Source organism: Lissotriton vulgaris, chromosome 5 (assembly GCF_964263255.1).
Source record: "Lissotriton vulgaris chromosome 5, aLisVul1.2, whole genome shotgun sequence".
Lineage (NCBI taxonomy): Eukaryota > Metazoa > Chordata > Amphibia > Caudata > Salamandridae > Lissotriton > Lissotriton vulgaris.
The window spans coordinates 218,747,141-218,774,432 of NC_141693.1; the positions used below are offsets into that span (position 1 = coordinate 218,747,141).

General features: G+C 43.7%; 1 protein-coding gene across 1 annotated transcript in view; it reads right to left on the reverse strand.

Moving 5' to 3' along the window:
• The window catches only part of FKBP15 (FKBP prolyl isomerase family member 15), a 384,455-nt gene that overhangs the window by 32,786 nt on the left and 324,377 nt on the right, over nucleotides 1-27,292 (reverse strand). Inside the window, exons 24-25 of the mRNA XM_086921201.1 lie at nucleotides 24,200-24,292; nucleotides 6,530-6,667 (exon numbers count right to left, since the gene is read on the reverse strand). Of these exons, the coding sequence (XP_086777327.1) occupies nucleotides 6,530-6,667; nucleotides 24,200-24,292 (231 nt within the window). The remainder of the gene's footprint in view (nucleotides 1-6,529; nucleotides 6,668-24,199; nucleotides 24,293-27,292) is intronic.

Consider the following 27,292-nt stretch of genomic DNA (forward strand, 5'->3'; position numbering starts at 1 on the left):
TAAGTTAAGAAAAAAGTCACTATTTTTTAACAATGTAATTTTTTATTCTGAAGTGTCTGAGTAGGAAGGTAATGAAATTCTCAGTATGACCAATTCAGCCTGCAGTGTTAAGCCACGCGGGTCAAAACTCATTGTTACCCAGAGTGACAGCAGTCATTTTTCGCTGCTAGTAGCATATGTGATATCATCTTGGTCACTCTACAAACTAACAGGGTAGACTACCTCTGAAGAGCTCCTAAGGGGACTCACCACAAAGCAGATATTGTGTTAATACAGTGCCTTTGACTACCTCAATAATTGTGAGCATGTACTTTTAGAACTTTGCAAGCCTAGGGCAGGACCACAGGATGTCACTGTTTTATCACATGCTTGCCCAGATGTTCTTTTTTATAGAGTGTATTATCTCCTGATTAGAATGTGTACAAGAGTGAATCATGACCACTTGGAATATCTTTGCGCAGATACATCTTTTATGAACCATGTGCCTAACAAAATTAAATTCAAACGCTTAATTAAGGCTTATTTTTTAATGGACAATTTTCTTTAATTTCCCTTTATATTTTCAGTAATCCAACATAAGAAGTCACCTCTGACTGGTCAGTAGTCTAAGTATACAATGTATTCCTGTGCAGCAAACAAGTTCAACCAGTACAGATTCTGCTAATTTGAAGACCACCGGTGCACGCTCTATCTATGAATGCACCTACACCCAAGATTCTGCTCTTGGGCTATTTAACTCTGGACCGGTTGCATTTCAGTGCGTGCCTGACCTCGACCAACACAACAACCCCAATCATCGGGTCTGTCATTTAGGAGTGACCTTCAACACCGACTTACCATTTGCATTGCACATCAATACCATCCACAAGATGGTTCTTTCACTCAAGGCTCTTTTGGGGAAACACTCCTTCTAATTTTCCACATGTTCATGGAAAGTTTTAGCAGCAGTCATGTCAGGGATTTACATCATACTCTCATCCACAACTCAGCACAAATCCATGCACATGTAAAACCTGCATGCATGGCTAGTCTTAGGCTTAAAGTGCTTAGACCGATCTCCCCAATCCATTGACAACAAAGAATTGTTTAATACAAGATTATATTGGTGACTCACCAACCCATCTGTGACAATGACTTCTGTCCTGAGCGGAACCTTAACAATCTACCATCCAACCAGCATCCTAAGATTAGCACCTCAAAATCAACTGGCCAGTCGCCAGTCTAAATATAAACAGTTTGATGGACAACCACTTATTTTCATCCCATGTCAGTTTATAAAGCCCTCAGTTTCAAACCAGAGCACAAGCAATTTAAATCAAAAATGTATATCAGTCTTTTCTGCACACATCATACAGGTCCTTCGCCAGTGAACTATTCTTCATGCACTTCAGTCACTTGCAATAGTCTGCTTCCTTTTCCCATGATCCCCCGGCTCTATTCTAGCAAGTAGAAGCAACCTCCAGAAAAAAATTAGACTTGACAAAAGTACATGCTTAAACACGGTGATACATATTTCCTTTCTCCATCCACACATTCACATTAAATTATGGTATCTAGGAACAAGTTACTTACCCTCGGTAATACCTTATCTGGTAGAAACAATATTTAGACGCAGATTCCTTACCTTTAAATTTCCACAGGCGTCAGACTGGATCGGGAAGATTTTTAATGAGCAGTATCCATGCGGGCTGGTAGGTGGCGTTGGTCGGCTTCGCATGACATCATCTGCACCGGAAATGACGTCCACATCACCTGTATGGAGCCACTTTGGTGCGCCGACCTCAGTTACTTTTCATGACTTGCCATGCCAGAAGCGCGGAACCATGAAGTGCACTGACACTGGTGTGTCCAAACTAGGAGGGTAAGTTCATCCCCAACCCTAGAAATCTGTCTACAGAGTGGGAAGATGGGTGGGTCGGTAAGGAATCTGTGGCTAGCTCCCAGACTAGCAGTTACTGAAGGTAAGTAATTTGTTCATCTGATCGAGACATCTAGGCGCAGATACCCAAGCAATACCACCCCCACCCCCTCCGGTGGAGGGTCTGTGGACAAATTTAGACTAAGAAGTCCTGCAGGACCTTATGGGCGAGTGCCAGTGCCTGCAGACCTGACTCTCCAGGCAGCAATACTTGGTAAACGTATGCAGAGACACCCATGTTGCTGCCTGACAGATGTCCGGGACTAGAACTCCACGGGCTACGGCAGTGGGCGCCACCTTAGCTCTGGTGGAATGAGTTCTCAAGCCTTCAGGAGGCTGCTTCTTGGTCAGTGTAGCAGATCTTGATGCAGAGAATGACCCATCAAGAGGTGGTCCGCTTCTGCACTGCTCGACCTTTCTTCGCACCAACATAGCCCACGAAGAGTTGATTGTCCATCCGTAACTCTCTTTTGCGGTCAAGGTAGAACGACAATGCTCTATTTCAGGCCAGATGGTGGAGTCACTCCTCTTCTTTAGAGGGATGTGGAAGAGCGCAGAAAGTGGACAAGGTGAGAGAATGATTCAGAAAAGGGGGTGTCCTTTCTGGTGAAGAATTGGCTTGGTAGTTTAGTCTGCCCTGTTCCCATGATGCACTGGGCCAGGGACAGACTGATTTGCATATAGCCAGGTTCTGAGCTGGGATGGTGCAGTGAGATAAATAACGGTGATGGATCAAGCCCTGATCTTTGGACTGGGTAAGAGTGGTCTGCTTAATTCAGACACTCTGTTCATCACCACCCCCTTTTCTGAATCGTTTTTGGCCACTATAGGTGTGGCAGGGTATACTCAGACATGAGTCCCTTTCTCACTGCATCATCAGGATTCAAGCAAGCCGGGCCGAAGACGGCTGAAATGCCAGAAACCGGTCCCCGGTAGCTTGTCTCCCTTCTGGTGAAGAATTGGCTTGGTAGTTTAGTCTGCCCCGTTCCCATGATGCACTGGGCCAGGGACAGACTGATTTGCATATAGCCAGGTTCTGAGCTGGGATGGTGCAGTGAGATAAATAACGGTGATGGATCAAGCCCTGATCTTTGGACTGGGTAAGAGTGGTCTGCTTAATTCAGACACTCTGTTCATCACCACCCCCTTTTCTGAAAGGTGAGAGAATGGCACACATGAAATGGTTTTACCACTTTTGGCAGGAACGAGGCCCTAGTGGGAAGCTCCAGTTTGTCAGGAAAAACATATATGAAGGGAGGCTTGGATGATGAAGCCTGCAGCTCCCAACCTCCTGGCCGATGTAATGGGCTGGGAAACTTGCGCCGCTTGATGGCTGGCAAAGGGTTGGCACGGTTGAAAGCCCCTTCAGTGGTCGCGAAAGGAGCAAAAGGCAAACTGGGGACGTGGGGTGGCCAAAGGACTAGGCCGTAGCCTGTGAGTCCTCAAAGCACTCCAGCGCAGAGTCAGCCTTGACTTCGTAGAGACAGGTGTCATCGAAGGGCATGTCTATGAGAGAAGCCTGGACATCCCCTGAAAAGCCAGATGTTCTCAGCCAGGCTTGGCGTCTGAGGGCCACCGTTGATGAAACAGCTCTGCCCAGCGAGTCAGCCTTGTCCAAGCCACAGCGTATAGTGAACTTCACTGAATCTCTCCAGTATGCTACTGCTTGGGAGAGAATGGCTGGGGCCTCCACCAGGACGTATGGCAGCACTTGTGAAACTGTGTTCCACAGCGTGTGGGAATAGCAGCACAATAAGCATTCAGTGTTCCCCGACTGCAATGCAAGACTGGCGGAAGAAAACATTTTCTTACCCAAGCTATCCAGCCTATTTGATTTCCTGTCTGTGGGGGCGACAGGGAACGCGCCATGGGAGGTAGAGGCTTGGACCACCAAGATCTACGGGGTAGGGTGTTGGGTGAGGAAATTTGAGTCCACTGGGGTGGGGCGGTGGCGGCAGGCAATTGTTCTATTCGCAGGAGCCCCTGTGCTGGGTTTGGACCAGGTCCTCAGAAGGACATCCGAGAGGGCTTTGCTGAAATGGAGTAGGGGCTCAGAGGAGGAGACTCTAGGTTGCAACACCTCCGTCAAGATACTAAGCATGACTGCCACAGAGGGAAAACTAAGGTCGAGGACCTCAGCCCCCCTCTGCACCACCATTGCATATGTAGCTTCATTCTCTGTAGCCACTGTAGGGGGAGAAATCATGCCAGCATCTGGAGATATGTCCAGTCCGCTGGCATCACCCAGTTCTTCACACCAGTCCATAACCTGCTCCTACCAGTATTCTAAAGGGTCAGGTGACCCCCTCCCAGTCCTCCCGTAGGTCTAGCCCTTCAGAATAGGGCTCAAGCTCTGACCTTGGATGTGGGGATCCTATTGGTGCCGGAATCACGTTGGTCGACATGGGTTCGGCTCTGTGCCACAGGGATCAAAATAGGGCTGGCGCTGCTGGTGGGCACCAGTGGCGCCAAGAGCATCAGCGTGGGACCCGGCAGTGGGAAGGTCACAATGGCACGACCAATGCCAGTCTGGATCCATGACCGCCTTCATGGGGGCCCATCGGAGCGACTGGTGTGGCACCAGATGAGGCCCCGCCTGACTCCACGGGCCCGAAGGCACACTGGAGTGGTCGGGCCACTCAAAAATGAGGCGCATGGCTTCATAGAACTCTTCAATTTGAGCAGGGGTTACTCCGGCTCCCGGAAAACTGGAGAGGCGCGGAGTTTGCAGGTGTAGGTTCCGAGGAACCAGGCATCGAATGCCGATGTTCCTTTGTTGTATCGGCTGAAGGAAGAGAAGTCAGAGCACGCTTTTTGTGTTTCTTGTACCTCTTCCCTGAGTGCCCAGACGATCTTGAGTGGGATGAAGAGACTCCTAGAACAATCCCAAGACCTTCCTTTTGTGCAGGACCGTGACTTCCACAGAGTCACCTGTCAGGTTGCTAGCAGCTTCAGGGACAGCTCCATCAAAGCCTTCAGTGCTGTGGCCCAGCTGTTGGAGCACAACTTGGAGTGGTGGTCACCATCCAAACACCAGAAATACACGTGGTGCGGATCTGTCACGAACATGGTCCAGTGACAGGCGCCAGAAAGTTTAAAATCTGTCTTTCTCAATGCCAACCTGGACGCAACCAGGAGGAAACCTAAAAAAATTATGACAAAATGTATCAAAAATCCTGTCAAAAACTGACTGAGGGGTAGCTCTTTTCTGGGATCAGAGCTGGATGTCAAGGAAAGAAAACAACTGACATTCTCGTGCCGAGGCCACACCTAAATAGGGGACGCAGACGTCAATTTCAGAGCAGCCAAGTGTAGCTGACCAACGCCACCTACCAAATCTCAGGGGTACTGCTCACGAAAAATGTTCTGGATCCAGTCTGAAGCCAGGGGAAATTCAAAGGTAAGGAATCTGTGGCTAGATTTCTCTATCAGATATTGTGGTTTTAAACACGTACCACACAGTACTGTGCACAGCAGTTCATCCTTGAGAAGCAATGAGAGACATATTCTTTGAAAAGTGCTGTGTTGCTCCTTGACGTTCGAGCTGCACTATTTTCAATTAAATGAAAGATTCTATACCCCGAACAACCATGAATATCTAGGATATCCATCATTATGAACCAAAAACACCAATGAAGGATAAAAGCAGCAAGTTTCCTGGTCAACTTGCTGAGAGACTACATTATAAGAATCACATGCCTAATACGTTTGTGAAGACACATACACCTCTTACTCCAGATCATGGCTTGTCCAAGGATGAATGTTGGCCTACAGAAGCAAAGAAACAAACTCCTGTGGGAAGGAATCTAGCTCACTGTTACTATAAAATACATTTGTCTTCTGTTTAATATCCATAGCAAAGTATTTGTTGTTGGATCATGCTTTGAATATTTGACTCCAGAATGACCAAATTTTCCATTCTGCCTTGCATTTTCATTTATTAGTGTATTTTTCATCCCTGCATTTCCCGTGCCAGAAAGAAGCCAAACAAAACCTTGGAGGTCAGTATTTATCAATCTTGCCGCATTCTAAAACTGACAATAGAGTAGAATGAGAAATTTAGACATTTTTACATTGAATAAATCTGACAGAGTGAATCCTCCAAATCCTATGAAACAGCTGAGGAACAGGGACTAAAAGATACTATGCTCTTAAAAAAGCCAAAAAGACAGCACACCCTGAGCCAGGTATATTTCCATCCTGAAACACAAGATACTAAATTGTCACCACAGGATGGAAGAAGCTAACAAAGGACTTTGTACACATTTTGTACTATCTTTGAATTTTAAAGCGTTTCTCTAAGGAACACAAGGCCTACCATGGACATTGCTTACTAGGATAAGAGAAAAACTGTTTAAAGTTTGGATAACCCATGCAGTAGAAAACAGAATCATGTTCTTAAATGTGCTACCACTCTGGAACCAACATATCAACATCTGTGTGACTTAGTAAGGAAAGATCTTTTTTGCAACGAGAAATGTGTGCATTTTTATCTGCAGTAACCTCATGTACCTGGGCCATGGATAGGCACAATTGCTTTCAACTTCTAAAGGTTTTGTGCCAATGGAAAATAGTCATTGTAAAATCTACTTCAAAGAATACAGGCCCTACCTCTCCTGTTGTATCATGCGACTGAGACACATTCCCCTCCGTCTTCGCATCAATGGAGGACGCCTTCTTCTCCAGTTCCTTCACTTGGCCTTCATATTGTTCCTTCATGGCAGCCGTGCGAGTTTGTAGAGCAGCATACTGTGTAAAGGAGCACCACAGATTAGAGGCCTGATATCATACCATTGATATATTTGTTTTAAAGTTAAAACAGGCACCAATGTAAACTGAGGTTTTCATATTTAACAGTTCAACTTACAATATAGTCCTGGTCTGTAAATCTTACTCACCACAACCCTCCCCTCTTTATAAGTGGTAGTTAAAATATATAATAGAGCAAGAGAGTCATATTGCCTACAATAACAGTATAACGAGTAGGCAAGATAAAGTGCCAGCACAGCTGTGCCTCTCTAACAGTTTCTGCTCCCTGCCCACACTACATCCCACTGGGCATATCAACTTAAGTTATTTTTTCCCTGACTACACTAACAGCAAGCAGACGTACTTCATGTCTTTAACAATGGCTCTCATTTGTTGTTGTCTTGTCAGTTTTCTTTTAGGCATTTTGCAGAGACACCGCAATTTGGGTTATAAATGTTTTCTCAAATTATTAGAAGACAGTATTTCACACAGACTATGACAGGGGTGAACCAGTGTTCCAAATTCACAAGTCTGTTTTAATCATGTACCTATTTATAATACTTATCTTATGATTTTAGTATTGATCAAGTACTTTTCTTTCGCTGTCAGGTGGCACGCTACTGACTAAACCTACAAGAAAAGAGAACCTAATACAATAACAATCAAGTCTTTAGACAGCTTCTGAATGCCTGGTTACCACCGTGCTGGTGAAGGCAGAGAGAGAGAGAGAACTCCAAAAAGGGACAGCGTGAACTCAAAGTCAAACCACACATCTTTACTTTTTGGGAGTATAGTCACCCTCATCAGTCTATCCTTAGATGACTAGATTGCATAGTCGGCATGTGTAAATGAAATTTATTCACCTAAACTCCTGGGCCCAGGCCTTGGTATGCACTGTGGAATGCCCAGAGGATTTTGACTTTAGTATGTCTGTGCAGAGGGAACCATTGGAGATGACAATGTGCAGGTCTTGTTGGCTACGAAGGCTAATTCAGTGTGACAGATCTAGGCACAAGGTTTACAATTGTTTACCTGGGACAGATGTAGAGGTATAGGTGCCAAGTTTTCAGATTGCTAATGTGCGACATCCTCAGTTTCAGAATACTTATGAGTGCCATTCAGCGACCAAATGTGTGCCACTTAAAGTGGCACTTTCTCTTGCGTAAACCCCAGCAATTTAGCCCATGGAGAGAGATTACAATCAGAAATTACACCCCTTTCAGCAATGTGAAGCTTTAAAAAGATCTTGAAACGGATGCAAAGCACCTGAAATAGAAGGTTACTAACCATAAGAATTATTAGCAAGGACAAACCTACTGTAACCTATTGAAATCCAAAACTCCCATAACAGGGTAATATCTGATGCCTCCTGTAGGCTTAAAGAGAGATCTGTATTGTCTTCCTAAATGTTTACTTTCAAATCTCCCCTTTAAGAGGACAACTATGGTAAACAGACAAACATATGTGTTGAACAGGCCATGCTATGCAGGAGGCACATTAACACTGTTAACGACAAAGCTCCCAAGTTTCCTTGACCTGCCACGCATGAGATTCTCATCTAATCTGTGTTTCCTTTGCATTGTAGAATTAGTAGTTCTGATTTTTTCTAATCGGTTAAAAATAGGAATACAGATCCCAAATACAAATAAATAAATGTGATTGGATGAGTTGCGCATGGAACCAGAACATTTGAAAGTTCAGACCCCTGCAGCTTATTTATGGACTACACAAGTGACCATCTGATTTACCTTACCAGTTTTAAACCGTTTGATATGCTGGTTACAGCAATCAGAGATACCATGCCACACAGTATTTAGGGTGCCCAGATCCCAACATCTCCACAAAGCTGGACATCCTGTGCAGGCCGGGAAGTGGACTAAAAGGCACCACTCAGGCAGGTAGTGGTTGGCACGACAAGGAAAACAAAGCTGCCCACCTGTGTCAGTCTGTCTCTTGCCAATTAGACCCTGTATGGTCAGAGTGCGGAAGGCGCCTTGCAAGAAAAAGAGCAACGGGCGAGGCACCGCCGCCCAGATCCATGCAGGGCTACGGGAGAGTCTGTCGGGTCCAGATTGTTTGACAAAAACACTCACTGTGGCAGATATGGTACACGCAAGCTCGGCTTCACTTTGGGCGATGATATTCGTCCAAATGGCACCAAAGCAGGGAGTTAATTTGATCAGTCACTTGGCTGGATTCATTAAAACAAAGTGATACAGTAAAACAAGTGATACTGCATCACTCTCCAAGAACTGAGGCCAGCGTGATCGCGAATGCTGCCCAGCAACGCAATTCAGCTAGTTGGGAACACTTCAGTTGTGTGAAATATACATTTTAATGCAGTATTGTGGACACCAGCACTAAAATGGGTTTGTTTGACCCCTGATGCAAGGCACTTGGCAATGCTGAATAGGCAGTGCAGAAGACTGTAATTTGGAGTCTGGCATTTAGAACCTTCTGTACTTCATTAAACCCACCTTGATCGATCTCAATGGCAACCCCATCCTAAGAGGCACAGACAGGGTGCCTTCTGGGTGAGGGGGACTTAACCATTGTGGATACATTCATCTTTGATATCAAATTCCTTCAAATATATGCACACCCCTCCCTTCCCTTCCTTTAACTAATTTTTGAAACATGCCAGGGGCTACAGCAACTTTCAAAACTGGTAAGAAAAAAACCACATAACTAAAAGTTAATGTTTGTCCCCATGCTTGTAGAATGCTTTCGAGTTCTTACAGAAATTATTCTGTTACTCCTTTTAGTCACATATAGTAAAAACCTTCTCAGCGATATCCTGTGGCACAGGTCAGGAAATAATGTGACAATTTTCCCATGATAGTAGATTTAACTCTTAAAAGTAGCAGCCTAAAGAATCAGGACACTGTAAGGTTGCAAATATTGGGCCAATATTTTTTCAGTACCTTCTGGACACTTGGGGATCACCAAAGTTCTGGCCACATTATCTCTTGAGAGGGAGGAGGTGGGTTAGTAGGGGGCGTTGGGGGGGGGGGGGGGGGGGTGTTTGCACCATCCACCTGAAAATTCAAACTTACTAAAGCCCCCATAGTGTTTCCAGGTCTTCGTCCCCTGTTGGTGCAAAGCATAGGGCTGATTTGCATATAGCCATTGCATATAGCCAGGGTGGTGTGGAGTGCAAAAAAACGATGGATTTAGGCCCAGATCTTTGTTCTGCATTCTGTCCATCAACTGCGTTTTTTGCTCTTAGATTTCCTGCCATAGATTTATCCACAAGGTGGTCAGTTTTAGCCTGGGATAGTGAACTCCTTATCAGTGTGCAAACCATGCTCTTGGCTTGAGCCTAGGTAAAGCCATGGACGCTGCTTTGTATATCTGACCTGCTTCTTTATTAGCAAGCGACACTAGATGGGAGAACCTCCAACTTACTTTCATCAAGGTTATTTTGGCTTCAACTAAGTCAAATTTATTTACTGTGGATTACCATCAGAGTCTACCACACTTTTCTGAAGTCAGGCAAATCGGAGGTAATAGCAGAATCACAAGCCCAATGGGGACTCTTCGTTTCTTCAGTATTATGGTAGCCTGCTACTGATCATCCCATATGTTGGTGTTCCGTAAGAGATAATAGACCAAATTCCTAATCATGCATTCAGTTTACTACAATATTTTAGCAGCCACCAGCCAGGAAACTGCATGATTATGCCAGAGTTTACCTATCGGTTCATAAAATGTACTCCCCCCTCTTCTCTCTTCGACTTCCATATAAAGTCAATCTTGGAGCCCAGTGGTTCTTAACCTATGGTCTGGGGACACGGGGGTCCACAACACCTACTCATGGCGTTTGCGGTGGTTTGGAACATTAAATAATAAGAGCAGATGAAAAAAGTATATATGCATAAAAAGCGAAATTGAAAGTGTTGAAACCTCTGAAAAATTAAGTTGGTTTCCTTATCTTGATTAGTGGGAGCAACTCAGCCTAAGTACAGCAAACTGAAGCTACTATGGACAATTGGTGTTCTCAATTGAAGCACCAATATGTGTCAACAAAAAAGAGAAGGCAATAGGAGCAATAAAAGGACACATTGATGCTAAAGTCTAGAATATCACTTTATCTTTTAGAGATAAAACTAAATTTGGAAAAGCTCCAACCTTCCCATTAAAATTTTGATTTTACCATATTTTTGGTTTGAGAGTTAAATAAAATATTCCATAATTTGTGAATTTGTTTGGTGTATCCATGTTTCTGCATTTGTATGTATTGCTTTTGAGGTTCAAATCATAGGGATTGCTTATTCGGGGGTCCCAGACTTCCAGCAGTGATTCAGTGGGGGTCCAAAGAAGTCATAAGGTTAAGAACCACTTTTGAAGCCTGTCCACAGGCACACATGTGTAGCTCACCCACACATCACATTTCTGTTCACACAGATTGCACTGTGTGTCCCCTCATCAAACTTGTTGTTACTCTGTTTTCCAGTCATAATTCCTCAAGCTTTGAAAAGCTTGAGGCTTCCAGCTAGGTTCTTGCACATTTTAGTTGTGAGTTCATATTTTTACTGACGACAAATAAATGCCTTCAGTCCTCTTTGATGTGAAAAGAGGAAGGTATGGAAAAAAGGAATGTCGGTCGCAAAAAAGGAGGGATAGGACAGGGTGATGGGCTGTCAATGTCACTAGAACGATGAATGTGTCCTTACATTTACATCATCTACCCCACCCTCTTCTTAACCATGCCGTTATAGCCAAGCATGATCTTAAAAACAAAAAGCTTTGCAAAACTATGCTGCGTTCGAATATCCCATTCCAAGATTCATAACTAATTTCTATGAAACATGCCTTTTCTTTGAGTTCAGGGGCAATCAGACGTTATTGGGCACTAGCCTATGAAGGTACTATTGTTTACCACTGATGTTACAGGGATATCAATACTATGACACTCCGAATGGGCAACCAAATTACCTCTTAGAGGCACTTGACTCTACAGGGCTACCAAACTTAAGCAGTCAAGGAGTACTTTAAGGGATGGCAGGGAGTAGATGCAGAATTACAAGGTAAATGAGAATCAAACTCAATTTCTCCAATTTTCATAGATACCTAAGAAGTTTGGAAATGACTAGAATAACATGGAAAATTCAAAGAGGGCACTCCACAAACTCAAACACTGAACACACCAGGATCTCCAAAATTCAGAAGATATAACAGAAGAACTGGAAGCCCACAACCGTGGCAGATAAAAGACTAAACATCAGCTGCTGCAACTGAGGCGGCACTGAAGGGTGCGGGTTCAATGCCGAAATCCAGTGAGACAGATGATGTAGTATCCACGACTGGTGATGACACAGATGTGGTGACTCCAAAGTACAGTCTATTTCAATGATCTATGGAGACTAAAGTTTGGCGCGTACAAGGGCTAAAAGAGAAACATCAAGATGGCATATGAGAGACTGTGTGGATAAGTTTGTTTTGTTGGACCGTGTCAATAACTTCAACACATGGACAGGTGATCATTGGCGGTAGATCTGGGTAGGCCCTTATCTTCTGCCATCTTCATCCACCCTTTCGCACACTTGAAAATGTTTTTTCATCATTCATAGCTACACTAACATACATACTTCAGTATCTGCCATCGGGGGACTTAATATGAGCACTGCCTGCTATGTAGCACCTCTTTTACCTCACTTTAAGCGGGTGATGAGTTATACCGATATTGTATTAAAATAAAAGTCAGATTCCTTTTATTTTGCTTTTCACAGTTACTTTTGTTATTGTAACTGGCTAGGTTTCGACCTTGTAGTTCCGATACTTGGTCATGGGAGGCACATTTACACCATTGACACACATGAAGTACAAGTTAAACCTCACCTATTCTGAATGATCGGTTAGGGGAGCGTGGCTGGGCACACCAAAATACCCACAAGTGGCAGGCGGGAAGAACAAGTTATTCATGATTAAAATTATAGGAGAAGATACAAGGGATAGCTACAAACGAAGCCGACCTAATGCAGTCATACAAGGACACCTTGGGAAAATTGTGTCTCTCCGAGTGCTTTTACTCAACAATAGGGTTGCGGAGATACTCAAAAGCTAAATATTCGTAACTTGGAAAGCTTAAAAACATTGTCATCACAGATGTAGCCTTCCTGCCCGAGAGGCATCTGACGAATTACTCTGCCGATACCCACAAGGTACTCATTTGTGTATGACAGGAGTCCTGGTAGATGTGAGCAAAATAGTTATGAATGCAGTATGTACAGGGAATATTTCATGGAACTGTTTGTTTACTTGTATACATGCACCCAATGTATTACTTTTTTGTTGATATTATACAAACAGTGATGCAACATATGATTGAGCTCAGAGAATCAAACGTGGTCCTGGGTTGTGACTTTCATTATGTCAATTAATTGAACGTGGAAGGATCAGTTACACCCATACTGACAACTAGAAGAGCACTGAATGCAACCGCAATGTGTGAATGGTTGTCACATTTAAAACTGTATGATGTTTGAAGGGAATAGTATCCTGATTCTTCCAAATACTAATTGTACATAAACTACACCTATGACTGCTGGCATCACTGATGGGCTCGCAATCTATTACATCCTAACTGAAAAAAATAGAACAGACATGCCCATTCCAAATAGGAAATCAATAGTATTTTTAGTGACTAGCAAAAGAAAGTTATGCTCAACTTGATATAAGAAAATTCGGATCTATTAGTACAGCCCATTTCTGTTCAGGGAATTAAGGAAGATCTGCAAGTGGAGCTTTAGGACAAAGTTGGGACCCAATTCTCCCTTTGGTGGCCATCTTTACAATGGCTTCTGGGATGCCACTGTAATACCATGACTGTGTGTATATCAGGCTTTCATATAGTAGTAATGCATGTAACATGCAGCAGACAGTCTTAATTGCAAGGTTGCATTTACCACTGGAGAATGTATCATAGGGTCAAGAAAAGTGGGTTGATAGTATCGTAGTACTAACAAATGTGTGCTAGGTAACTATGTTTCCAAAGTAGAAACCTCATGGTTTCTGACGATGTTCACACTAACAAGACAGAGAAGGAACATTTTCCGCTTCTCTGGGGCATTTGTTCTAAATGCGGAAGATGACCTTAAACAGAAGTGCCTTATAAAGGATAAGTTACATTAGTTTCCTTATTGTCCTTGTGCTTCAACAAAGGGGATGTCTGCCCAATTCGGTAGCAAAGCAGGAGCTGACACGAGTGACCCCCCTTATTCACTGGTGATAAACGATAAGGTGCTGATACAGATGTAGGATTAGATGGATGGACTGGTTGCTGAGGGAAGATGCTGAAGAACTGAATTCCAAATGCGGACCCAATGATAGCATAAGGTATGTAGGTATACTATACATTGCCTGGCATAATTCAGATTTTGTAAATTAAAAGTCATATAAATTAGATAGCTGAAAATAATTACACACTTTGGGTAGTAAATAAAATAACAAGGTAGAGATGATGGATGAATCATAATTGGGGATTATCAAACATTTGCCTTTAGCTACATATTATCTGTTGAGTTGTTTATAATATTGATCAATTTGACACAAGATTTATACATAGGACCTGTAAAATAAATACCCATATAATAGTAAAATACAAGCCAGTGTGTACTGTTTTGTGGAACAAGGGCAGAGCACAATCCTTCGTCATTATCATCTGCAGATAAGAGATTCTCTGACAGGAGTGCCTGACTCCTAACAATCCCCATCTAATATAGTATAACTCACTAAAGAAGGGCAAAGAGGTATCTGCCAGCTCTCCTTTCTCTCTGAAAAAAAGAGTATTTCCTTTTTGAGGAATGGGATCTACTGGGTATTACCCTAATATTATTGAAGTGAGCATAATATATGGAAGCAATTGGAGTAGTGAACCCCAATCAAGGAAAGAACAGACTAGCAACACACTTTAATAGACCATCACTATATCTCTTGAATGTAGATTTAAAAATATTATTCAACGCAATCTCAAAAAGAATACTACATGTGGTGACCTTGTGTCTAAGGATCAAAATGGATTTGTTCCTGGTTGCAATACCTCACCCAATTTATGAGTCTTCTTCCATTTTATGATGTGCACCCCAGCAAACACTGACATTCTGTATGTAGTCATTACATATTGCAAAGAAGTTCAATTCCCTTGGATTGTCAGATCTATAAATGGTCTTAGAAAACATTAAATCTGACCCACAAATATTAAAATGGACAGAATTGTTTTGCTCATTAGCCATGCTCAACAGGGTTAAAACAGGACACGTATACTCTCCGATGTGGGATGTTCAGAGGAACCAGACAAAGTTGCCACCTTACCCAGGTCCAGTTGAACATGTGTTACCTTTGGTAAAGTTCTTTCTGGTGGTACTCTATTTAAACGCAGATTCCTCACCTAGTAAATATCCCCAGACAGGACCCCATGCGGTCACAGTCCTGCGTGCTTTTGTCAGTTTCTTTCTTGACTTTATTTGTGCCCTCAGATTAGATTGGAACCTTTTTAGATGGGAAAAAGAGACCAATCCAAATAAGGAGGAGTGGAGGGCGGTTATAGAGAGTATCCACCAAAAAGAGCATTACCGAAAGTAAGAAACTTAGGGCCTGATTTAGATCTTGGCAGACAAGTTACTCCATTACAGCGGTGACGGATATCACATCAGGCAAAATAATAATCCAATAGGATATAATGGGATTTATATTTCGGCAGACGTAATATCCGTCACCACTTTGACAAGGTAACCGGTCTGCCAAGATCTAAACAAGGCCCTTAGTCTTTATTAATACTTCTAGCCACAGATTCCTCACCTACTGAATGGATGTAAAAGAAGAACCTCTGAAGGTGAAGGGCCTGTGGGATAAATAAGATCAAAGAGTCCTGGAGGACCTAGCAGGTGAAATGCCCTTCTTGACAAACCTAGCTGTCGAGGCAGTAGTGCTTCGTGAAAAGATATTTCTTCCCTGAGCCTGACATTATTCAATGTCTATATAGCTACCCAAGCTCCCGCAGATTGTCAGATCTTGTGGGTTCGAGATAGTGTCCTATGCCCATGACACCCAATTAGTCATCTCCTTTGGGCAGGATCTAGATATGGCGAAACCACGGTTTATGACCAACAACTGCCTCCAATTAAACTGTGAAAAAACCAAGATAGTGCTGTTTGGCAGGGCTCAAGACTCTTGGTCAACTGACTGGTGACCTTCTGAATTAGGCCCTGCAGGTTGCCCGAAACAGGTGGTAAAAATCTTGGCATCAAAATGGATTGGACACTTCCTATGAAAGACCAAGTCAGCGCAACATGTGGCACCTGCTTTGCCACTATGCGTTTACTTAGGAAAGTATTTCCAAGGCTCCCCTCCACATCAAGAAAAACCATAGTCCAAGCACGGATTACAAGTCGCTTGGATTAAGGGAATGCACTACTAGTGACAGCAAATGATTCACTGCTGGTCAAGCTCCATGAGGTGCATAACACGGTGGCTCGACTAATTTGTAACCTGCCTTCTCGCCTGTCCTCTGCTCCTATCTTGAAAGACCTTCACTGACAACCAGTCAGGAAACTATGCTGCTTGACTCATAAGACACCAACCAAGCAGCAAAGCTCCTATCTGCACGTCAAACTCAGCCAATAACAGCTTACGAGATTGCTTAGATCGGCAAGTCAAGGTTTATTAGGTGGCGAGGCAGGGGGAAGGAGGAGGAGGCCAGTAAAAAGTGGCAGTCACTGCTAAAAGAGTCACAACCTGCAGCAGAAAGGTTGCTCTAGTCCTCAGCACCAGTGTGTCTGGAAAAAGGTGGTCTAGGGAGATTGTACTGACAGAGTCTGAAGTCCATTCATGCGATGAGCTGAAGTTCTCATGATGAGAAAGACAGTCTTCAGAGTAAAGAGACGTAAAGAGCAGCTGTGCAGCGACTCGAAGGAGGTGCACTTGAGAAACGTGAGACTTAAGGTACTGTGGCATTACAAAAGCTTTGCGAGGGGCATATAAGTTAAGCCTTAAAAAAAAATCTCATTACAACAGGTGACTTAAACAAGGACAGCTGGTCTGGCAAACAAAAAAAGGCCGGAAAAGGCTACAAATAACCTTTAACAGTGCTCAATGAAACAAAATTGGATTGGCCCGATATTTCTGAGGTGGATTAGGTTGTTGTATGCCTGCCCACTGGCTACAGTCAAAATTGGGAAGGTAATTTCAGCTCAATGACCCACACAGAGAGGCCCCATACAAGGATGTCCCCTCTTGTCCTAGTTTTTTGCCTTGGTCAAGGAGCCTTTAGCGTGCATATTGCACAAGAAAGCATAAGAATTGGAGGGAAGGTGGGTGGGGGGATTTATGCATAGCTGCTACAGTTTTGTGACCGGCATCTTGTACGTGGAATGTATGTGGTTTCTTTATCAGGTGACTGCATTTAATAACAAATAAACGCGGAGTGATTGTATCAGTAGTTTGAACTGTGATGAATAAATGTATTCTTCTCACCCTGAAGATGTTCAGTAGTCTGAAAGAATGAAACCCGTTGGTTATTTAAAAAAAATCTTAATCCAAAAAAAAGACAGAAAGAATACCCGAATTGGATTTTTGGACTTTTTTGTAGATTGATTACATCAAAAGGTGGGCTTTTCCTCAATTGAGTCAAAAAGTTATTGAAGCGCTGGAGGGCGGTTCCAAGGTAATGCTAGTGTTTCGTCAGAGTCAAAATGAATTAGGACTGGGCGCATTGGAACAGATCGGAGACGCGATCCCATTCCAGGTTGAGAGAATTCAATTTGAAATCAGGCACAACACTAGGAATGGCGTCCCGCTCCGGCTTTGGCGGAGTTGAATCTGGAGTTGACGTGGCATGAACTGGGGTGGATCTTAGCACTGGATCTGTAATCTGCTCCAGAGTCAGAGCTTAACTCCAAACAGGTTCAATAGGCACAGAAGGTGCCGAGGACAGATTCGCAGGCAGTAATCCGGCTAGCAGCCTCCCTGAATCTGTGGGACCCATAAAAGCACCACAGGGAAACAGATGGGTGTCAAAGTTTCACAACATGGCTTTTCAAGACAATCTCAACTTGTTGCAGCGTCTCCAACAGTCCTGGAACTTTGGGGGGCAAAAGCAGCTGAACCAATTCCTTAAAATGCTCATGGGAGCAAGACTGGAAAACAATTTTGAGATACACTTTTCAATTGACAAGAAAGAATTTGGGAGGTAGCTTTAGATCTGTGTACGAAGGTGCAGAAAGAAAGGAACTAATGTCAGCATGCATGATGATATTCACAAGGTGAGGAATCTGCAGTTAGAAGTATTCACCCGAATGATCATATTATGGAACCATGGGCATGCTATTTTAAGCAATATGGGGTTGACAACGAAGTGGGAATCTTGAGCACTAAACATATAATCTCTGGGTATGCAGATGATATACTGCTGAATCTCTAAGACTGTTTCACTCAAATTACAATGTGATGAACTTGTTAGAAAGGTTCAACCATGTAGGAAGCTTGACCTGTATATACTATACCAAAGGAAGTTTTCGTGTGCACAGAGTCCAGTGAATCCCCAAAGGCTTAAAGAGGCTCAAGTAGAATATACCAAAAGATCTATGTGTGGTAGTGTGGTCAAGCAGTTAGGCTTATCAGAGGGTAGTGTTAAGCATTTTTGTACACACTCAGGCAAGAAATAATAGCACACACTCAAATACTGAATCCAGACCAATTGCTTTGCATACAAAGTTATTGTTTTCTTATTTTATTTCTAGAACCAAGATGAACTTAGTTGCAGGTAAGTAATAGCTTCTTAAGTAATAATACTTTTCAAGTACAGTAAGTTCTGTTTGGTAAGGTGGTAGTGAATGCTTTACAGGATGGGAATTACTTTTATAGAATCATATTAGAACAGTAGAACTTTGCAATAAAAACAGATAGACCTTTGTATGCAATAGGTTTTGTAAATGGAATGCAATCCTATGGGAGGAACACAATGTAATACATTAACCATTGATTATTTGACTTACAATCCCAGTCTCCCAGAGTTTAGACCAACACTGGGCAAGGTTCAGTTTCAGGAAGGTACTGCACCACCAGCGGCACTGGGCCGGCCGGGTGCAGAGGCTAAGGGAGGTCGAGGCACCATTAGTTGAGCTCCCCCAGGCCAGAGGATTTAGAAAAGAGGGCTGAGGATGGATGCAGTGGTATCTTTTGGTGTTGGATCTTCTGGGTTGAAGGTGGTTGCTGTAAGGGGGACCCTTCGTGTAGAGGCTGCTGGCAACTTCGCGGCATCCACGAGAGGTCAGCCACTGATTCAGAGTCGCCGGGGAGATTTCTCTGGGCAGGTGAGCCACTCTAACTCAGGTCGTGGCCATCGGGTGCAGAGTGGGCAGGGGTCGCGGATCCGCCTGGATCTGGAATCCTCGGTGTTGGAGTTTTCTGGACAAGGTTGATGTACTCGGGGGATCTGGTCTTTTTTGAAGAATGGTAGTCTTCCTGGTGTAATTTGAAGTCGCTGGCCACGGACTAGCATTGGTTTCTACGCAGGCCCAAAGAGCAGGAGGCAGGCCGATAGGGCTGGGGCCAAGGCAGTAGGTGTTTTCGTGCTTTGCTGCACAGCGTCTTCTTCATCAGTCTTCTTAGGTTGCAGGTATCTAAGAATCAAAGCTCTGCGGTGCGACTAAATTCCGAATTTAGGGGAGTTACAGGGACATGCAGATGTTAGCCAATGGGCTACTTACCTTTAGGGTGATTAAAACCCTTAGAATGTCGCCTCACTTTGGCAAGGGGGCACCCATAGGACCTGATTGGGTTGCATTCTTCCATTCAAGAAGGAGGATTTCCTCAGGAGGGGGTATCTTCGGTCCAGGGCACCCTGGGGATGGCCCTGGCATAGAGGGGACACACCTCTCCTGACTACTAATTTTCCCGCCGACCTTGCCCCCAAAAGTGGGGCTTGGTCATGGGCCCAGGCATCTCCATTATCTGGAGAGGCCCTGGCTAGCATATCAAAGGGCAGGAACCCTTTGAGGCTCACCGACCTGAATGCTGTTCTTGCTTGGGGATACGTGTGAAGCACCTCCACCCAAGCAGACTTTGTCCCCGACACACAAGAGCACAAATTCTCCCACCTCAGGGGGTCAGAAACAGGTCTGTGTGTGGCAAGCTGGTGCAGACTTTTTCAGGGGGCATCTCTAAGATGCGCTCTGAGTGCATTTTGTAATAAATCCAATACTGGCATTAGTGTGAGTTTATTATGCTAAGGAGTTTGATACCAAACTCTCTAGCATTCCGTAAAGTCATCACGGGGGTGTGAAGTTCATAATGACAAACACTCAGCCCATGTACTCCATATGGCTCCACTGCACTTTCAATGTCTGTGAATGGCACAGACACTGTAGCGACAGATTGCTCATGCTGCTGTGCCCTCACATGTGGTACACTGCACTCTGCCTTAGGGCTGCGTGGCCTGCTAGAGGGGTGACTTACCTATGCCACAGGCAGTGGTTGGTGGGCATGGCACGATGTGTCCCATGTGGACTCTGAAGTTTTGTCTGCACCAAAGCACAAAGTCTGCAATGGTAGTGTGTATGTGTTTGGAGAGGGGGCCTCTGAGGGTGGCACAATATATGCTGCAGCCCTTAAAGACCCTCTCTGCTCACAATGCCCTTGGTACCACTGGTATCTTTTAAAAGGGATATGCAGTGAGCCAGAGGTGTGCCGATTGTGAAAACAAAGGTACTGTTCTGCAAAAAAACACAGGCCCTGGGAACCCGATTGGCAGGGACTCAGGGCACACTCAAAGTGCATCAGATATCAGGCAAAAAGTGAGGGGTAACCATGCAAAAAGGGGTGCTTTCTAATGGCATTCAAAGATCTATAGAAAGAGTATCAATGAGCAGAGATATAAGTACATGAAGCTGGGGCAAGCGCTTTGTAGACTTATAGGAGAAAGGGAACAAATTCCTGAGTATAGCCCGCTGGAGGATAGACGTCTATTAGATGCAATCCCAGAAAAAGCACTATCATTCACATCTAGGAAGAGCATTAATAATTCACCTGACCCCCTGAAAAACTTGCAAAGCCTGAGAGGCAGATTGGCCTATAGGAAGATGATGATTAGGCGGAGGCTATAGACAGCCCTAGAGAAGTAGCAGTTAGAGCGAGATTTAGATTGATACAACTACGGATTCTACATAGATCATACTCCACAAGCACAGTTATGCACAAGTTAGGGTGCACACACACAGATGCTTAAGCGGCTGCGACCAAAAAGGTGCCCTTTTCCACCGCATTTGGGAGTGCCCAGCAATACAACAATATTGGGGAAAGGTAATACAAGTAATGTCAGAACTCCTGGGACTGGCAATCCCCCTGGTTGCCAGATGGCATATACTACGTGTCACGGGGAGCAGATATGGCCTAGACCCCAGAAAATTTGGCTGCTAGTGGAGGCCATGGTGGCCAAAAGGAACATTGCCAGGACGTGGGGGGCCACACTTCCCCCGAAGGTGGGTCAATGGAAGGCCGTTCTTGACTGGTGCAGTGCCGCAGAAAAAGTAGTATATGAGAGTAGGGGTTGACCACGTAAATGGGAGAAAATATGGCGGGGGGGGCTTCGGAACCACTAGGCTCAATGAAGAGGGATGTGGACGGTCAGTGATCATAGGGGACGGGAAAGTATGATTTGGAACAATTGTCAGAAAGAGGGATCATATAAATATATGCATTGATCTATGTATGTTTACAAATATCAGTCGAAATCAAGCTATACACTAACTGGTGTTGGTTTAATAAAAAGATTGTTCAAATAAATTGTTTTTTAAAAAGGGGCGCTTTCCTACAAACCACTTTTCAGGCTTCTAGTTAACTGGAATAATCCCTACTTGTTCCTACTAGGAGATATAGATAGCTTGATCTTGATTAATTCCTCGCTGTTGACTTGTGCACAACACACATTTAGCCATGTTGGGACCCACAATATTCTCTTGGATTCAGACTTAATAGCAGGTGACATTTGAAAGGCGTGGATGCAATAAACTCAGTATGGTGCTGGAAGTGTTGGACCCTATTATTGATGGGGAGGGTATTGCCATTGAAAAAGGTGATACTTTCTTGGCTGCTCCATTTCTTAGTCAACTTGCAGGTCATTCAATCATCATTGGTAGCATTTAGCCTTGGTACAAATCCTAAGGGCCTGAATCCAGAGAAAATCTGGCTTGGAAGTCGGGCAGCATCATCCAGCAATAAATTACTGGGAAAAAAAAGGCCTTGAAATTTAACCTCAGCCGTGTTGGCACACTGAAGACTAAGGCTCCCTCAAATATTCGACTAGTTAATTATCATCAGAAGACCAAATCAGAGGATGCTTAAGTCCCAAGAGGATTCTTCCACATGAAAAACAACACATTTGCGCTTCTTGGATAAAGAGGACAACATAAGGGTGCTTCTTCTTATGGTTATTTTAAGAGTCACTGAAATATCACCACAACCAATTCATCATAGGGAGCAACTAGAAAAACCTTTTTTTGTTTACTTTGTGATTAAAGCCCGGTGCATGGAATTGAAAAGCAGTGCTGTTCTGTTCGGTCATTTATATCGGTATAGCCCTGCATGTTTCAAACTCGACAATCTTACTCAGCCACTAAATATTGCATGGATCCAAGGAAAAGGCAGTCTGTCCATGGACCACTGCAATAAGTCATATTGATGTAATCCTCAAAGCTCAATGTCTCACAAGGTGTACAGGGGTCCAAACAGCATAAAGCAGCTTGCACCATGGGAGAATTCAAATCTGGTGTATTTGCCTAATAATCATTGCCCTCTTATGGCCCACATCTTATAACAATTCTTTCAAAGAATGTGTGGAAAGTGGTCTAAATTGATTTACCACCAAGGAAAAAAGTAGATTTGCAGTAACCGATGCCCCCCTCATGGAGATCATCAATAGTACAATGAAAAAACCCTTATTGCATGAGACAGCCCCCCGCATACTAAAGAGACTGCAAGTGGCAAATCCCATATGAAAGACCTTACTTCTATAAAAAGATAGGTGCATTACAAGAGGGGGAGCCCAGTCTTACTCACAATTGTCTTTGCATTTGAAAAGGCATGTTATATACCTGAAGTAATTGAGATGAAAATGAAATGAAATAATTATTTATAAAGTGCAACTACTGCCCGAGGTGCAGGCTTCTATAGAGGAGACAAATTAAAAGACCACAGTGTCAAGCAGAGAAACCAGTTCCAAAAAGAGATTACTGATTAAAAAGCCACGTGTTCAGGCCTTTTCTGAAAGCATAAAGGCTTGTACAGGCCTTAAGGGAGAAAGGTTTGGAGTTCCATATTTGTGCTGTACAGTAGATGAAATGACACTACATGCTAATGAGGAACGCAAGGCTCTGGAAGGATGGTAACAAATACATTTTTGTTGCAGGTAGTCATGGTCAATGCCATTAGGAGCTTTGAAGGCGATACATAGGGATTTAAAAATTATACGCTTATGTATCTGCAGTGAAGATGGGCTTGGGAGAGCGAGCCAGATTGGTATTTAGGGATTCTTAGTACCAGAAGATCAGCAGCATTTTGAAACAAGGATAATCTGCCCACTCTGCAGTTCAGAAGTGGAAAACTAAAACTTCATCGGAGAAGCAGATGCTTATAGAGATTTGAATTATAAACCAGAGAAGCTAAGAATCAGCAAGTGAAGGCAAGAAACAAAAAATAATTTCTAAAGGCTGAACATAACTAAAACCACAAGTGACTTTTTAAGTAGTACTCAGCACGTCTCATGAAGAACAAGGCACATTGATATGTGGGAGCAACAACCAGACATGAGTCTTCTTCACGAAAAGAAGACTAGATTATAAAGACTCCTTCATTGGTAGAAAAGGAAATGAAGAGGGAGGGCTGAGACAGATTTATGGGAAGGCAGGTCACAGACAGAAAAGGGCTGCACACGTTTCCAGCCATCCAGTCTGTTTTCAGTGCTATAACAGGTATTTTTGGTTCATTTCTGCAGAAGGGACAACGCGTGAGGGGAGAATGCACATGGAGTATATCCTACCTGGCACACGATGGAGCAGTGCCTGAGCCCATGGGCAGGCTAGAATTAAATAGGCATTGCTACATTCCACATGAAGTTGACCCATTTGAGATTTTAAAGGAGTTGGTAACCAATGAGACTCTTGCTAGTGACCACCATACCTAAATACATTTTTCTAAACTACAGAGGCACACACAAATACTTATTTGCCCCAGCAATCTGAAAACAAAAAAGCCATTTTGGTGCAGAGAGCATGTGGAATATCTGAACTAGCGAGTGAAATTGATGCATCTTCAATTGCAAGAGACATGATCTAACACTAGCTATAAATGATGAGGTGCAAGAAGTGAATTCACTCTTGTATGTTGAGTTTGTCAAGGTAAATATCTGGAGTTTGGCTAAAGAAGCTTTGTATGTCAACCACATCACACTCAATACAACCATGTATGCAACTTATTATTTGTTAACACACTGCATATTAGAGGCTTCTAGAGCAAACAACAGGGGTGTATGTTTGTTACCTTTTCTTCAAGTGTTTCCAGTTGATCAGCTTTCTCCTGCAAAGCCTCAAATCTCTTCACCTCACCATCCCGGGACTCTTTGAATGTAGCAAGCTTAATAAAACATAAAGAAAAGGATTTCAAACTGAAATACTGGACCCTCTACTGCAGCAGTATGGAAAGGCTAGAATTATTTCATTTGCATCAAATATATTTATAATAAAGTGAAAAAAAGGTTATTGTAAGGAAAGTGAACCTATTCTTTTTTTGCTTTTGGGTATTTCAGGGTTTCCGCAGCAGCAGTGCTGAGAAACCATCTCTTAACAGAAAGGTAAACGAGAGTTAATGTACTCTTAACCTTTCTTGTAATGTCTAGTGTTAATAATTGGGTTCCTGGTGAAGGGAAAGAGTGGTCTTCCAGCCGATGGGATTAGCCCCCAAAATAAGACTGATCTCTCATTGGTCCTACAACTAAACATTCACATTTTCATAAGTGTGGTTCTCAATCAAGCCAGACTTTGCAACTGGCTGATGAGGCATGCTGCTCATCAAAGGGAAAATGTAGTGATCACCCATTCCCTAAAAGAAATTGGATCAATTGCAAGAAATGGTATTTGTAGTTAACATCACTAACGATGGCTCAAGAAGGTAGAGCAGATCTGAACTACCCCAATGGAATTCTGGTGGTCGTACAGACAGCGTAATGAATTGGAACGCATGCCTTAAAAGAATAGGTTATACAGTAATTGGTCCAGCTGCGGTTTCCTGCTTTGGACGTCGGGGCTACACCCCGCTAATTTTGCTGCTTTATTTATCATCCACCGCATTGGTAGTTAAATAATCACATTACATGCTGTGTATTATTATTTAATTATCAATACACATGGCGCATTAAGTAGGAAAACTTACATGCAGAGCCAATGCTTTATTACAAGTGCAGTGTCACAAGCTGACCCTCGCAGCCAGTCAGCCACTCTTCTCTGACACAGGAGCTTGCGCATGTGCCAGACATCGTGGAGGCCTAAGGGCTTAATTCACTCCAGCCCTGGCCTTTCTTTGGGGGGGGGTCAAGAAGCTTCATGGACCCAACCCAGCCCTATGACGAGTTGTGAAAGGGTGTGGTTACAAAGAAGCAGGAGTCGGTGTACAAGCAGAGGATGCGTGTGGCCTAAATCTATTTCAATCAGTACGCTTGGGTTCTAAGCATTAAGATTCGGGAAGACGTTCTCTGTGGAAAGTACGTATTTTGATGGGGTTCACCACTCTTAGTAGAAGTTAGGTTTTCTGTGCAGTGCGGTGCGGTGCAATGGCTGCTTTACTTCTCTTTCTTTTCTTTTGCAAAAGCTTTCATTTTTTAAGTGGTGCCATTCTGTTGCCGGGCACTTTTTTCTCCTTCTGCTCTTTTGCAAGGAAGAATTTTTGAATTCTGTGCTATCTTGAGTGGCAGTATTATGGATGCCTTTCTCTTCTGAGAGTAGGTAACTCACTAAACAGGAGGGCAGAGAGAAAAACCAATGAACTTTTGGTAGCGAGTCAGAGAAAATCGGTAATCAATAATAATGTTTTGCAGTTTTTAGAGTGAACTCGATTCGCTTTACAAGACCTTGAGTTACATTACATATGTACACATTCATTTTCGTAGGCACTGTAAGATTAAGTGATTTGCCCAGAATCAGAATTGAGCCGACACAGACACAAACTCCAAAGTCGGCAGCTCTGCTTGTTACACCACATTCTCTCCCCAATAATTCCATTGGGCTGTTCTGATCACCCTAAAAATTCCCTCCTGACCTCTGGCACATTCCTAGCGACACTAGCATTCTTGCTGGCCATCCTTGCGCTGCTCTATGTTTTTATAAAGCAGTGGATAGGTTGGAGCCATTACCCACCCTGACCTCAATGTCCTTCTTTGGGAACATGCTGCAGATTGACACAGTCACTGGACGGACCGCAGAAATCTTTCTGGCTACTGTACTAAGGTGAGTTAGATGTGAAACAATGTCAGTCAGCAAGTGAAATTAGAATATGGAAGTGCAGTTAAAGGAAGGTGCTCGGCGGTGGGCCTGGAGGTGCTATTTGTTCCCACAGTAATGTCAAAGCATGGCAAAATGGGCTAAAGCGTATTGTAATGCTAGGGAGGGGTCTCATGGAGTTAGCGTTGGCTGCTAACATCTGCTGGTGGCTTCTCCACATAATTTCATGGCCAACTCCATCTTCCATTCTCCCAAGTTTGGGAAATAGAGTATCACAAAAACAGAGTAATAGTAAAAGTGCACTGTAGAGTGGTACTGAATGCGAGTCATGCTTAGGCACAATAGGCGTACCTCCAATTCCTGCAGGGATGAGAGGGGCATTTAAACTTTTGTGAAAAGTGTCATGGGGCCTTTCATCATACTTAGGTTGAACTGTCAGTAGGTAAATAGGCCAATTTATAACAGCAATTGAAAGGCATTTCCCAGACCAAAATGGACCAGTACACTACTTTGGTACCAGATACTAGAGGGACTTTGGGGGTTTCCCCCGCCGTGCCTCACCAGCTCCCCACAGACTTGAAGGCAATTCTTTACTGCAATTTAGGACTCTAGGGAGGCATTGGAATCCAAAATTGTCAGCGTCTGCATTGACCTCTCCAGCCTGCATCAAGAAGTATGCAAAGTAGAGGAGAGGGTCACAAAGACTGAAACCCGGATTTCGCCAACGGAGAATGAACTAGTGACCCTCAAATGTCAGGTCTTCCAACTGATATACATGCCAACCATTCTGGAAGAAAGAGCGGAAGACGCAGAGAATTGATCCAGGAGAAATAAACTACGCCTTATCGGCTTTCGAGAGGGTGCCAAGGACTCCAAGATGGACAGCTTTCTAAAAGAATGGTTCAGGGCCTGGGTCCCGATGGATAAACTGTCCCGTTGTTTTGTGAAGGAAAGGGCGCATTGTGCCCTTGCTAAAAGGGCCTCCCCCTGGTGCCCCCCTCGCTCTGTGACAGCGTGTATCCTTAAACATCGAGATCGCGATGCTATCCTCCAAGAAGCGTAAAATCATCAAGACCTGGGATACCTCGAAGCCAAAAGCCTGATCTTTCTAGACTACACCAGGGAAGTCCAGCAGCATCAA